This window comes from Phodopus roborovskii, unplaced genomic scaffold, assembly GCF_943737965.1.
Source record: "Phodopus roborovskii unplaced genomic scaffold, PHOROB, whole genome shotgun sequence".
Taxonomy (NCBI): Eukaryota; Metazoa; Chordata; class Mammalia; order Rodentia; family Cricetidae; genus Phodopus; species Phodopus roborovskii.
The window spans coordinates 51,175,386-51,191,166 of record NW_026126418.1 but is presented as its reverse complement, the minus strand read 5'-3'; the positions used below and the strand labels follow the sequence as shown (position 1 = coordinate 51,191,166).

Below are 15,781 nucleotides of genomic sequence, written 5' to 3'. Positions count from 1 at the left end.
GAGGCAAGTCTGTTTCTGGTTCCTTTGACATAGGACACTTATGAAGACTGGATGAGGCCTTAATTCACAGTGTCTGAGATCCACTTGAGACATCACCAGATCCCCTGTTTTTTTTTTTTTTTTTTTTTTTTTTTTGTCTATGTAGTGGCCACCCCTGGTTGTCTTCACTGTTGCCCATTTGTGTATCTCTATGTATGTTTTTGTCAGTTCTGTTGATTGGAAGAAGAGGAGCTGCAGTTCCAGGAGGTATGAGCATTCCCAAGACACTGTTCAAGGGTATGGTTTGGCCAGGTCTCTCAGAGAAACCTGAGACATGGTTTCCCTGTATAGCCTTGGCTGTCCTGAACTCATTCTGTACACCATGGTAGCCTCAAACTCACAGAGATCTGCCTCCCAAGTGCTGGGATTAAAGGTGTGTGCCACCATGGCCCATCCAGGAAATCCAAATTTGTACCTGTTCTCTCCACCCTAACTACCTATCTTTCTCCTGCCATATGTCCCAGCTCAGTTTGGACTATTCCCAGGGAAGGGGAAATAGTTGCCCCTGGCTGCACATGTGTACACTGCACGGGGATGCAGGGGTAGGGGTGGGCTGGGGCTGCTGCTGCTGTAGTGGTCCTCAGGTCCCCTCTTCCCTCTACACACATGGAGTGGCTCTGGTTATGAGGGCCCTAGGAAGAATTTCCCTAGTGCAGAAGCAGCCCTCATCTTCCCAAGCCAGCCCCAGGACCCAGAGGTTATCATCTCTCCCTTTCCATAGTTTATGTCTCCTTCTCAGCCCATGATATATGTATGTATGTATGTATGTACGTATGTATATATGTATGTGTACACACACACACACACACACACACACACACACACACATATATATATATATATATATATATATATATATTTGGAACTCACTATTCTCTGAAAAGCCTCAGGCTCTTACACCCACCAGTTGACTTAGGATAGCTGTCAACAGCTCCTTAACTAGCCTCATCATAATCAAGGAGTGGGGTAGAGTAGGACAGCCACCCTTGGGCTAGGTAGGTATTGCTGATGGAACAGTGCAGCCTAGACAGAGCAAATTTCCCCCTCTGCCCAACCTGTTTGAAACCCTAACACTGACCAAGGTAAGGAGGCTCTGGACAATTTTTGCTGCTCCCTTTTAAGAGGATTGAAGGCAGCTTCTAGAAAACCTGCCAATCTGTCTAAAGTGAGTGGGGTAATGCCAGAGCCCCAAGAACCACCCACTGGGTTCCAGGTTTTACCCCCATAGAACCAGAAGTGCTCAATACTGCTTTTACTATACAGTCAGCCCCAGATATTAGAAAGAAAATTCAGAAATTAGAACATGTTCTTGGATTTGTGGGTCCAGTAATTTACTGGGCTCCAATATACCCAATACTATATTCACCCAGGGGGTGGCCCCCACACCAACTGCCAAGAGCCAATCAAATACCACTGTGCCCAGGGGGTTGTGAAACCAATTCCTCCTGGAGTCACATTGTTCCATTCCTAGACCTAGAGAGAAAACCATCACAATCTATCTTTCTTTTGCTAGTCTGGGGTGATGCAATCTCATATCTACAAAGGTTAGGACCTGGCAGGAAACTGAAGGTCATTACTGGGAAAATGGAAGAACCTGGGAGTCAGGTTGTATGTGAATGGTTGGTTGAATATGCATCAGTTCCTGAACTATTCTTAACCAGACATATATAAAGACTATCGGCTATGCCTAGACCCCCAAATTCCAATTATTATGTTAGGACCATAATAGCTATAGGTGGGACCACTCAAAGCTCACCCTTAGGGACCTCCAAGGAAAGGATGACTTTTTAATGTCACTAAGATGTCACCTAGATAATTCCCCATAAGCCAATTCCTGTAGTCATGTCCTGCAGGCTAACTGCAGGATGGCAGCTGAGTGTATTTCCAGGCCCAGAGACTACCTGGCTTGGTTGCACTAATGGCCTAACCAAGTGCACATCTTCTGAATTGTTCACTGGAAGAGACACCACTTCCCTGTGTTCTCTTGTGTGTCATTTCACAGGTGTTCGTCTATAATAGAGAAAGGAAAGTGTGTACCTACATCTATATCTGGGCTGCCTTTTGCATGTCAAGCTATCCCTATTCTCATTTCCCTGTTGGCAGAGGCAGGCATTATGAGCTCTGCTGCAGTAGAAACTCCAGTGCTGGTGTTCGCAGCCGTCACCGCTGCTGCCGCCGCTCTCTAACGCCAGCGCCGCCTCTCGCTTGCCGAGCTCCAGCCGAAGGAGAAGGGGGGTTAAGTAAGGAGGTGCTTATATCATGGCTCATACAAAGCAGACTGCCCGTAAATCCATCGGTGGCAAAGCACCCAGGAAACAACTGGCTACAAAAGCCGCTCGCAAGAGTGCGCCCTCTACTGGAGGGGTGAAGAAACCTCATCGTTACAGGCCTGGTACTGTGGCACTCCGTGAAATCAGACACTATCAGAAATCCACTGAACTTCTGATTCGCAAGCTCCCCTTCCAGTGTCTGGTGCGAGAAATTGCTCAGGACTTCAAAACAGATCTGCGCTTCCAGAGTGCAGGTATCGGTACTTTGCAGGAGGCATGTGAGACCTATCTTGTTGGCCGATTTGAAGATACCAACCTGTGTGCTATCCATGCAAAACGTGTAACAATTATGCCAAAAGATATCCAGCTAGCACTCCGCATACGCAGAGAACGTGCTTAAGAGTCCACTATGAGGGGAAACATTTCATTATCAAATTTTTTTTCCTCTTCTTCCTGTTATCAGTAGTTCTGAATGTTAGATATTTTTTCCATGGGGGTCAAAAGGTACCTAAGTATATGATTGCGAGTGGAAAAATAGGGGACAGAAATCAGGTATTGGCAGTTTTTCCATTTTCATTTGTGTGTGAATTTTTAATATAAATGCAAGATGTAAAGCATTAATGCAAGCAAAATGTTTCAGTGAACACTTTCAACAGTTCAACTTTATAACAATTATAAATAAACCTGTTAAAATTTTCTGGACAATGCCAGCATTTGGACTTTTTTAAAATAAGTAAATTTCTTATTGACGGCAACTAAATGGTGTTTGTAGCATTTTTATCATACAGTAGATTCCATCCATTCACTATACTTTTCTAACTGAGTTGTCCTACATGCAAGTACATGTTTTTAATGTTGTCTGTCTTCTGTGCTGCTCCTGTAAGTTTGCTATTAAAATACATTAAACTATAAAAAAAAGAAAGAAAGAAACTCCAGTGCTAATTGTGGGTGATAAAAGCCTCAAGGAACTTGATGCTCAAGTATACATAAACCTAGAGCGTCTGGAACACTGAATTTCATCTCTGGAAGTCTGGGTACACTCCCCAGCAGAGTTAGAGCTGAAGAGGTCTGGACCTCTTCTTGAAACAAGGATATTTGTGTATGGCACTGGGAGGAACTTGCTGCTTCTATGCCAACCAGTAACTAGAGAAAGTTTATCCATGGCAGAAATAACTTTAAAGAGAAAAGAGACACCAAGAATCTGATAACTGGCACCAATGCTTGCTGTCCTGGTGCCCTGGTTAACCTCTCTATTTACGGCTTTTATCATGCCATTAATCCGTTTGCTCCTAGCCCTCACTATAGGACCATGATTACTCAACTCCCTACATAATTATGTAAAAACAGAGGGCAAGTTCTGTTAGTTTTGAGGGGATGATATAATCCCTTGTCCCAAGATGAGTCCATGAATTGACTCAGGCCATAGAACCAATGAGGAATATAGCAGGCCTGGAGAACGTAGCACACTGCCTTGTTTAGAGGCGCCATTCTGACCTTAGAACCCAGCACTTAGGCCCAAACACATGCTGCAATGGAAACAAAGACCTAATCCATCGGACCCCCAGTCCATAGCTTCAGGCCTAGTCCATAGGATCCAGGAAAGTCCCAAAGTATACTAGCATTGCCTTTTGGCTTCTGTAGTTTTACTTCTCATTGACTGCTCTTGCTAGTCCAAGATATGCATAAAAGGCAAAGAACTGTGAGTCTTGGGGCTGCATGTTTTGTGCAAGCTTCCTATGTAGTCGATGGCCAGCAATACAGACTTTCTATTTGGCTTTCAGAATGCTGGAGTATTCTCTGGCAGAATTACCTTGCAACACTATAGCATAGCAGGACTGAGTTATGGCAGAGCTGGCTAGTACTTGCTCCCCTGAGAACCAATTGTTCCCACTCTACCACTAACGTCTTCAGCTACTATTAAAAAACTAGAAAGTCAGATTGGCTATTAAACCATACTATTAAATTATAGAAATTTCAAGTGGTTTGTAGTATCATAGGATGATTCAGAAGGTATTTGAATCACAATAGGGTGTACAAATAGTGTCAAAAGTGGCAGTTCTAACCAAAACAAGAAAAGTTAGTCAATGTGATGGGACTTAGCTGGCTGGCCATTTTAAAAAGAGAAATAACCAATACACAAATGAAGTTCCTATCTCATACAAAATAAAAGAAGTACAATTTCAAATAATAAGCTGCCATTTTCACTAATATTTGGCTAATGTTAAGTCATTTGATAGGTAAGAATGTAAAGGAACTAGCTATATATTTTGAAAAGCAATTTAGTCAAGTGTTTCAAAATATAAGCTGAATATATCACAGTAACTCCATGTCTAGTGATTTATCTCACATTCATGTATTTTACATCCCAGCCACCATTTCCCCTTCCTTCTCTCCTCCCAGTTCCCCATAACCTCAATCCTTTCCTCCTCCATTTCTGTTCAGGAAGGGCAGGTCTCCCACTGAGTATCAACAGACCAAGGCATATCAAGTTGCAGTAAGACTAAGCACCTCCCCAGTATGAGTAGGGTCCAGAAACCCAGCAAAAGAGTCAGAGACAGCCCCTGCTCTTGCTGTTAGGAGTCCCACAAGAAGAGCAAGTTACACAACTGTACCATATATGCAGAATGCCTAGGTCAGTCCCAAGCAGGCTTCCTTGTTACTGGTTCAGTTTCTGTGAGCCCCTATGGTCCAGATTAGTTGATTCTGTGGGTTTTCTTGTGGTGTCCTTGACCTGTCTTCTTCTACAATCCTTCCTCCCCTCTCCTGCATGATTCCTTGAGCCCCACTTAATATCTGGTGTGGGTCTCCCTCTGTTTCCATCGGTTTCTGGGTGAAGCCTCTCTGATGACAGTTAGGCTAGGTACTAATATATGAGTATAGCAGACTATCATTAGGCATCACTGATATTTTTTTTTTTCCTCCAGTGGTATTGCTTCTATCCTATGACTCTGGTGGAATGTGCTTGGGTAAGGGTGGCCTAGAGATTGAGGGGGTTGCCAACCAATGACTGGTCTAGCCTAAAACCCATCCAGAAGAGTCAGCCCACCCCTGACACTACCTGGAGCACCAGGACCCCACAGTTCTTTTTAAGAATGCGCAGAGAGGTCACCAGCAAAGTTTGTAAAAAGAATAGCTGTTGCAGGGCTGGATAGATGGCTCGGCCATTAAAGGCTAGGCTCACAACCAAAAACATAAGAATAGCTGTTGCAAAGAAATAAAGAACTTAGATATTTATCAGTAAGAAACTGGGATAAAAGGCAAGACCTATCTAACAGAGAATACATACAGATGTAAAAATGAATGGGGTAAACTGGGCACACTTTTAATCCCAACCACTCAGGATATAGAGGCAATGTAGTTTGAGGCCAGCCTGGTCTGAATTCTGGGACCCTGTCAACAACAAAAAGGGTAGCTCATGAATATAAACAGTAGTCAAAAGCATAAGGAATAGAAATGTATATGTAATATGAATTAATTTATGTAAATATATGTGTATTTCATATATTCATAGACTATCTGGAAGAATATTAGCCACAGTCACCACTTATTTACATCTTTAATTATGCAAAGGCAATGCTTGTTTTACCTATGGCTTCATACCTCTATTTATGCAAGTTAAAAAATGTTCATGAGCCTAGGAAAATTATGTACTTTAGATCCAGAGATAAAGCCTAGAGGGAACACATAAGAATCTTTAAATATAATGTTTTATCTCAGTAAAATACCTCTGTAATATTCTTTATGAATATTTAAACATAAAAAAGTTAAAAAGGAAAGCTAATGGTAATACTCACTAGCACTGAAAAATCTCTTAGGATAATCAGTACGACTATTCACTGCTTTTTTACTGTGAAAGCCTTGGTGAGTGGGAACTAGCATTTCATAAGAGACACTGATCTACTTGGTGGAACATCCTTGTACATCCATCCCTGTACAGCTTGAAAGAGACAGCTATGCTCTTGGGTGCAGGTCTGTCTGTTGTCAAGCAGCAGCTGAGGTTTTAGTAAATTAGTGTTCTTATGCTGAGCTGAGAAAGAACTCTGAAGCCCTTTCTCTCTTCACTTGCCTTGCAAATTTCTCTCACCAAGATTGCCAGATTGCTTGTAAGTCATAGGTCTCCAACAAAATACTACCTGCAAATCTTATTTGAAAGTTGAACCAGAGCCTGCCTTTCCCTCACCCTAGGTCCTGCTTGGCCCACTGCTCCTGGTGAGAATTGGGCCAGAGTGTGGGTCCAACAAATCTTCCACCTCCATGGAACTTCCTGGGTCTGCTCTGAGTACACTGGACCTACCTATCCACTATCCACGCAGGACCACCCTGAGGCCACACTCACCTGATCTTTGTTTGAACCCTATCCCTGGCCCTCTGCTGGAAGAGAGACTTCCTAGAGAGCTTGGACCACCCAGAGTTACAGACATTGAACTCCTAACCCACCTACACCCACCGGGAGAGCAGGGGAGAGAGACAGAAAGACTCTACCTGCACCCTCTGGAAGAAGCTATGGGAAGACCGCAATACAAGAAAACACCGAACAATAGAAAGACAAGCCTGCCATCACCAGAATCTAGGGACTCTACACCAACTAGACCTGAACACACCAAAGCAGATGAAACAGAAGAAAATTACTTAAAAAATAACTTCATAAAAATGATAGAGGCCCTCAAAGATGATATGAGAAAATCCCTTAAAGAAATGGAAGAAAAAACAAACAAATAATTGGAAGAAATAGAGGAAAAGACCAAGAAAAAATACAAGAAATGAATAAATCTTAAAGAAAGTAAGGAAAGCCAAGAAAAAACAATAAAAAGATGAAGGAAACAATTCAAACAGTTCAAGACTTGAAAACTGAAATAGAGACAATAAAGAAAATACAAACTGAGGGAATGATGGGACTAGGCAAACAATCAGGAATTACAGATGCAAGCATAACCAACAGAATACAAGAGATCAAAGAGAGAATCTCAGGCACTGAAGATAAACTAGAGGAAATAGATCCATCGACCAAAGAAAATCTTAAATCCAACAAATCCCTAATACAAAACATCCAGGAAATGTGGGCCACCATGAAAAGACCAAACCTAAGAATAATAGGCATAGAAGAAGGTGAAGAAGCCCAGCTCAAAGGTGCAGAAAACATATTCAACACAATCATTGAAAAAAACTTTCCCAATCTGAAGAAGGATATGCCCATGAAAGTACAAGAAGCATACTGAACACCAAACAGACTGGATCCCCCCTCACACACACACACACAAAAGTCCCATCGTCACATAATCAAAACACCTAACATACAAAAGAAAGAAAGAATATTAAGAGCAGCAAAGGAAAAAAAGGCCAAGTAACATATAAAGGCAGACCTATCAAAATTACATGTGACTTTTCCTTGGAACCTCTCAGGGCCAGAGATCCTGGATAGATGTACAAGTACTAAGAGTCCACAGATGCCAGCCCAGGCTGGCAAAACTCTCAACCACTATAGATGGAGACAAGAAGATATTCAATGACAAAGCCAGATATTCACAATACGTATCCACAAATCCAGCCCTACAGAATGCTCTGGAAGGGAAACTCCAACCCAAGGAAGATAACTACACTCATAACGACATAGGCAATAGATAATCCCACTTCACCAGAACCCAAAAGAAAAAGCAGGGCAAATATACTCACAATACCACCGCCAAAAACAAATCTAAAACAAGCAAGCATTATTAATCAATGGTCCTTACTTTTCCTCAACATTAATGGTTTTAACTTGCCTATAAAAAGACACAGCCTAACAGAATGGATGCATAAGATATAATCCATTCTTCTGCTGCATACAAGAAATACATCTATAAGCTTCAAAGACAGACATTACCTCAGGGTAAAGGGTTGGGAAAATTCCAATCAAATGGACCCAAGAAGCAAGCAGGCATAGCAATCCTAATATCTAACAAGTTAGACTTCAAACCAAAATCAAAAGAGATGAAGAAGGTCTTTCATATTCATCACAGGAGAAATCCATCAGCACAAAGTTTCAATTCTGAACATCTATGCCCCAAATACAAAGGCACCCACATTTGTGAAAGAAATGCTACTAAAACTCAAAGCTCATAAAACCTTACTCACTCATAGTGGGAGACCTCAACACCCCACTCTCACTGCTAGACGGGACCACCAGACAGAAACTTAACAAAGACCCTGACTCTCCCTAGATGGGGACCACAACATGGCAGAAGGTAGGGGAGCTTCCTGATCTATCGCCAGACTCTTTTAGCAGGTCTCAAAGCAGCCGCTTAGCAGTCTGCAAATCTGAGTAAGATCTGTGATGATAGACAAGAGGCAGAAGAAAGTCCAGCTGTATTCTTAGAGCGGCTTCAAGGTGCCTTTCAGAGGTATACTCCATATGATCCAGACTCACGGAAGGCACAGGTGCCTTAATTCTAGCATTTATTAACCAAGCAGCACCAAATATTAAGAAAAAGTTGCAAAGGATAGAATGTCTAGGAGTAGAAAATATCAGAGTTGTGGTGGCTGAAAAATTGTACAATGGAAGGGAAAGTGCAGAGGAAAAGCAGATGAACAGTGTAAAAACCATCATCTTGCATGTATGTCACTGGCTGTTACGGCTGAACCTGAAGAATGCAAAAGACAATTGAGGCGCCTGGTTGTGGGGAAAGGGGTGTAAGAACCTAGAGGTAACAAAGACCCAGGCTAGGAAAGAACAATTTACCTATTGCAAGGTTGAAGAGGGACATTGAACTACAGAATGCACAAAGAAAAAGACTAAGAGCAGCAGTAATATCCTTAGGCAAGGGACAGCGATTAGGGGAGATGGGTTTCTGACCCCCCCCCCAAACCAGGATAACTCATTAAGAGTGGAAACTTCATGGTTGATATCGGTGCTTTTAGAACCATTTGGGCCCATGTCCAACAAACAATACTGGGTCCAGGGGGACACGGAAATAAAACCCTACTCGTGGACTACCCAAAGAACAGTGGACTTAGGAATGGCCTGGGTAACCATTCATTCTTAGTAATACCTGAATGCTCCTATCCTCTCATGGGGCAAACATCCTTTCCAAAATGAAGGCTCCGATCCATTTTTCCCATAAAGTGGCCTAAGTTCTCCCAGAAACCAGAGAACTGGTCCAGGTGCTTGTTACTCATAACCTAACAGATGAATACAGGCTACACCAATCTGACATCAAGCCAGAGGCTGACATAAAGATATGGTTCTTTCAGTTCTCTCAAGCCTGGGCCGAAACTGGAGGTATGGGACTTAAAAAATAATAGGTTCAAGTTTAGTGGACCTAAAACCTGAACAGGTCCTATTACTGTTTGCCTGTACCCCATGCCTTGGGAGGCTAAGGCAGGTATTACACCCCATATAAGGTGGTTATTGGGCCTTGGGGTACTGAGGCCTATTCAGCCGGCCTGGAAGAACCCCCCTTCTACCTGTCAAAAAGCCTCATACCAATGATTATCAACCAGTCCAGGACTTAAAGGATGCTTTTATCAGCCTCCCATTGGCAACCCTGAACCAACCTTGCTTCACCTTTGAATGGTACAACACAGAGATCAGGGTTAGCAGCCAACTAACCTGAACCAGATTACCACAAGGGTTTAAAAAGTCCCCCACCATCTCCATTGAAGCTTTACATGAGGACTTGAGTGAGTACCGTACTTGACACCCAGATGTTACCTTACTCCAATATATAGATTATTTGTTTATAACAGTAGCTGACCAAGAGACTTCCTTAAGAAGGACCAAGGGACGGCTCCAAAACATTGGGAGAACTGGGCTATTGAGAATTGACTAAAAAGGCCCAGATTTGTGCTAAAGATCTTGGACCCAACCACAGCAAGACAGGTGAGAGAATTTCTGAGCACTGCTGGGGTTTGCCAGCTCTAGATCTCTGGGTTTGCGGAAATAGCTAAGCCTTTGTATGAGGCTACAAAAGACAAAGAAAAATCCTAATGGACAGATAGCTAGCAGGTGGCCTTTGAAAACTTAAAGCAAAGCTTACTCTTAGCCCCAGCCCTGGGCCTGCTTGATGTCACTAAGCCATTTTATCTGTTTGTAGATGAGCATGGAGGAATCTCCAAAAGGGTTCTAACCCAGACTCTGTGGCTATGGGGGTGACCATTGGCTTAACTTGTCTAACAGACTAGACCCAATTGTGACAAAATGGCCTCCATGCTTCTGCATAATAACCATGGTGACTTTGCTGGTACCTAACCATAGCTACCCCTCACACTCTTGAAGGGGGGTACTCAAACAGCCTCCTCAACAATGGCTCAGTATTACCTGCCTAATCCACTACCAGACATTGCTAAATCCCACCAGAATAATGTTGCAGATGCCCACCATTCTGAACACAGCTACACTGCTGCCTGACCCAGACCTGGAAGTGCCCCTGCATGACTGCTCCAAGATCCTAGTATGGGGGCACAGGACCAGACCCATCTATAGGACACTCCTCTACCAGATGTAGAGGTTACCTGGTATACAGATGGGAGCTGTTTTGTACATGATGGACTGGGGCTACGGTGACTACTTCAGAAAAACTGGTCTGGGCTGAGTGGATGCATCCCACCACCTTGTCACAGAAGACAGAGCTTATGGCTCTGACAGAGGCCTTAGAACTAGGCCAAGGGAAAAGGATTAACATTTACACTGGTAGCTGATATGCTGTTGATGCCATTGCAAGTGTGCATGTACACAGAGCAAAATGCAAAGAAAGGGCTATTAAAAATCCTCCTAAAGGCTATTTGGCCTGGGACACCAGAAGGGAGACAGGCCAGTGCCAAGAGGAAACAATTTGGCAGACAAGACATCCCTGGAGGTGGCTATGCAGGCTGGCCCTATATTGGCTTTGGCCTTGTGGATCCAAAGCCCCCTACATTGCCCAAGGCCTCCTAATATACCTGGAAAGATCCAGATTGCATAAAGACTTCCAATGACACAATGTCTAGAGAGATGGTGGTGATTGGCCTGCAGTAAAATCAAACTGGGACAGAGGCTACTCAAAAGTATTTACTGTTAACTTCCACACGGGGTCTGCAGAATACAGGACCTATTGAAACACTCAAAAGTCAAAAATCAAAGATAGAAATCAAATTGTGGACCTCATTCTCCAAATGCAAGGCCTGCCAACTTATAAATGCTGTGGCCAATCCTAGAAGTCCAGGATCCAGGGTTAGGGGGAAGAAACCTGGTACCTACTGGAAAGTTGACTTCACAGAGGTAAAACCTGGCAGATATGAATATAAATATTTACTGATTTCCCAGATGGCTTTTCAGGATGGACAGAGGCATGAAACAACACAGGTGGTAACAAAGAAATTGCTTGCAGATAACCTACCCAGGTATGATTTTCTTGCTATGATAGAGTCGGACAATGGACTGGCTTTTGGGTCCTAGGTAAGTCAGGATTTGGCTACCATCCTGGGGTGTGATTGGAAATTACATTATGCTTATAGACCCCAGAGTTCAGGACAGGTAGAATTAGCACAACACTAAAAGAGACCTTAACCAAGTTAGCCTTAGAGGCTGGCGTGGACTGGGTAGCCCTCCTCCCCTTTGCCCATTTCAGGGTAAGGAACTCCTCTTGCCAGATGGAACTAACTCCCTATGAAATCATATTTGGCAGAGAGAGTGCCTCCCCCTTCCCCCATATTGTTCCTGCCCTGGCTCCTGGCCAATAGACAACCAACAAATCCTAAAGGACATAAAAAAGCTACAATAGGCACATAAAAATATTTGGCCTAAACCTAGGGCCTTTCATGAATCTGGTAACCCTCCTTAACGTCACAAGTTTTAATCCGGGGAATGGGTTAATGTTAGGAGACACAAAGAAACCTAGATTTCAGATGGAAGGGATTGGATCCCTCATTGTTCTGCTCACTACTACTCCCATGTCCCTGAAAGTTGACAGAATGGCCACCTGGATCCACTACTCCCACACTAGACCAGCGGACTACTGTGGACAAGGATGGAAGACAATAGCACACTCCACTAATCTGCTCAAGGTTCTAATCCAGCAATGCCTTTGACAGCAACCCTCGTAATCATTCTATTGGTGCAGACATCTGCCAATGGCCAAGCTACAAGAAACTCCCATGCCTCATGGAACCAAACTTGTATAGTTGTTAATGCAGATGGGGGGACCATAGTCAACAGTACTTACTCTTACTAGCATCCTTTAGGCACCTGGTTCCCTGACCTCTATGTGGACCTTTGTGACCTGGTAGGTGACAATTAGAACCCCTCAGATCAGGAGCCCTTCCCTGGGTAAAGATGTAACTCCTGGGTGCCATGGGGCCACCGGATGCCTGGGGTTCTATGTCTGCCCAGGACACTATTGTCCAAAGCCCAATGTAAACAATGTGGAGGGCTGGGGGATGCTTATTGTGCCAGGTGGGAATGTGAATCCACTGGGTGGGTCACTCCGTGACTGAGAATTTAATAACCATTCAACAGGCAGGGGACATAAAAATAGTGGGGATAGGGACTTGTACCCTAGATAACAAATGAGTCTATTGTGGCCCCTGCTATGAAAAAGAACGGTTCCACAATCACCCATGGATGACTGATGGAGGGCTCTGAATGTACTGGTCATCAGTTTTACTGAGGCTGGCAGAAAAACTAATTGGAACACTGATATGGGGTATGTGGCTTTACTGTTGAGACCATGATCCAAAACTAACCTTCACCATCCATAGGGTGCAGTCATCCCTTAGTCTTGATAGGCCCCAAACAATTGATTAACCCTGTCTCCCCCACCCTACGTGTCCATTCCTCCCACATTCTCTCCCCCAATCCACTCCTTCTGTGACTCCCATCATTGCTACAGACTCTAACCTAGGCAGCCCTTTACCACCAAGGACTCCCTTTTACGGTTCTTAATCCAACCTCTTCCTGAATGCATCTAGGTCAGATTTAACCACCGCTTGCAGATGGTCATGACATTATATCCTATGAGGGGATTGCACTGCCAGGAGCATACTCAAATACCTCTAACTCTAGGGATTGCTGCTGGTAGTCCAAAACATCCCTGACCATCCAGCAGGTCACTGGACAAGGCAGCTGCATTGGCCGGGTATCCCTAAGCCACAGCCACCCCTACACCTCCACCATCCCTGTCTGAGGGTCAAATTTTCTAGGTCCTCACAATGACATCCCATGGGCCTGTTTGACTGGCCTAATAGCCTGTGCCTGTGAGAAGGTGATCACAAGAGCTCAAGGGTTCTGTGTCCTAGTTGGGCTCCTTTCCTGACTGATCTGTCATACCAAGGACAAGTTTCTCTAGAGATTTACCCAAATCCTTTGAGCTTCCAAGTGGTTAAGGTGTGAGCCTATAACTATCTTGGCCCTTAGGCTTATACTTAGGGATGGAATGGCAGCTGGCATAGGCACAGGCACCATGGCTCTTGTTCAACAGGATTGCCATTATTCTAAATTAAGGGTTAGCTTATTTGCAAGCCTCCACAAGGCAGACGATCCCATCGCACACCTGAAGGACTCCCTCATCTCTAGCAGAGGTAACCCTCCAAAACTGGCAGGGATAGACCTCCTGTTTTTATAACAGGGAGATCTTTGTGCAGGGCTTGGGGAAGAATGTTGCTTTTTATAAGAACCACTCAGGTCATCAAAGACAACATGGCTAAGATCAGAGAAGGGTTAGACAAATGCAGACAGGAGAGGCCACCCAGGGCTGTTCAGATCCTGGTTCAATAGCTCTCTCTGGATGACCACCCTAATATCAGCCCTGACAGGTCCCCTCTTAATATTCTTTTTGTTTCCAACATTAGGCCTCTGTATCATCAATCCACTAACAGGGTTTTGTACATGAGCAGGTGGTCACTTGAACCCAGACTCAATATGTTCCTATCCAAAGTCCGTAAATAAGAGTCCAAGATTGGCTTTTAAGATCAAAAGAGATGGGGAAATATGAGACCAGGCAAAAATAATGCCATTTTAGATTAGATACCATCTTGAGAGGCCCCTGACTGAACTTTGAACCCAGTTCCAGGAAAAACCACAAATGGTAAAATATTGCTTCAGAACTCCTCATCCTTGACTTAACCAGTCATGAGACTAACAGAGAGGTTATCATTGTCACCAGATGTTCTAATGGAAATTCTTCACTGCTTAACCCTAGGGCCAATCAGCCAAAAAGTCACCTTGCTATTCCAACCAGAAAATGCCAGGCATGTACCCCTTCAGCTTGCAGTTTTTTCCTTTATAAACTCTCTCCCTGCTGGTTTGGAACTGCCCCTCTCACCAGCTGTGTCAAGAGTTCTGTCTGATGAACTCAAGTTTGCTTTCAATAAAGCCTTGTGTATTTGCATTGGAAAGAAGAAAAAGGAACAAAGAAAAGAAACGACAAAAGAAAGAAACTTAACAAAAGAACTAATAGAAGTTATGTCCCAATAGGGATTAACAGACATCTATAGAACATTCCATCCAAACACAAAAGAATATACCTTCTTCTCAGTGCCACATGGAACCTTCTCCAAAACCGACCACATACTCAGCAACATAGCAAACCTCAACAGATACAAAAAAATTGGAATAGTCTCAGACTACCATGCTTTAAAGTTGGAATTCAACAACAACAACACAAAATGCAGAAACCCTACAAACTATGGAAATTGAACAATGCACAATTGCACCATTCCTGGGTCAAGGAAGAAAAAGAAATTAAAGACTTCCTAGAATTGAATGAGACTTATGGGACACTTTGAAAAAAGAAATTTCATAGCACTAAGTGACTGGAAAATAGTCACACTGGAGAATTAACAGCACAACTGAAAGCTCTAAAATAAAAGGAAGTAAAACCACCCTAAGGAGTAAATGTCAGGAAATAATCAATATGAGGACAGAAATCAATAAAGTAGAAACTAGGAAAACCATTCAGAGAAGAGAATCAATGAAATGAAGAGTTGGTTCTTCTAGAACGTCAACCAGATAGACAAACCTTTATCAAAACTGACCAAAAAGCAAAGAGAGAACATGCAAATCAACAAAATAAATGAAAAGGGGGCATAACAACTGACACTGAGGAAATCCAGCGAACCATCAGGTCATACTTTGAAAACCTGTACTCCACAAAATTCAAAAATTCAAAGGAAATTGACAAATTTCTGGATAGCTATCACTTACCAAACTAAAATCAAGAACAGATAAGCAATTTAAATAGACCTATAACCCTTAATGAAATAGAAGCAGTCATCAAAAGCCTCCCAACCAAAAAAGCCCAGGGCCAGATGGCTTCAGTGAAGAATTCTACCAGAAATTCAAAAAAGAGCTAATACCAATTCTCCTCAAATTGTTCCACACAATAGAAGCAGAAGGTTCATTACCAAACTTTCTCTCTCTCTCTCTCTCTCTCTCTCTCTCTCTCTCTCTCTCTTATGAGGCCACAATTACCTTTGTACCCTCACCACACAAAGACACAACTAAGAAAGAACTACAGACCAAT

General features: G+C 43.2%; 1 protein-coding gene across 1 annotated transcript; it reads left to right on the top strand.

Moving 5' to 3' along the window:
* Positions 1-2,213: 2,213 nt before the first annotated feature.
* LOC127222529 (histone H3.3) lies at positions 2,214-3,014 on the top strand. The gene has a single exon (XM_051184713.1). The coding sequence runs from the start codon at positions 2,299-2,301 to the stop codon at positions 2,707-2,709; it is 411 nt and encodes a 136-aa protein (XP_051040670.1). The 5' UTR covers positions 2,214-2,298; the 3' UTR covers positions 2,710-3,014.
* The last annotated feature ends 12,767 nt before the right edge of the window (positions 3,015-15,781 follow it).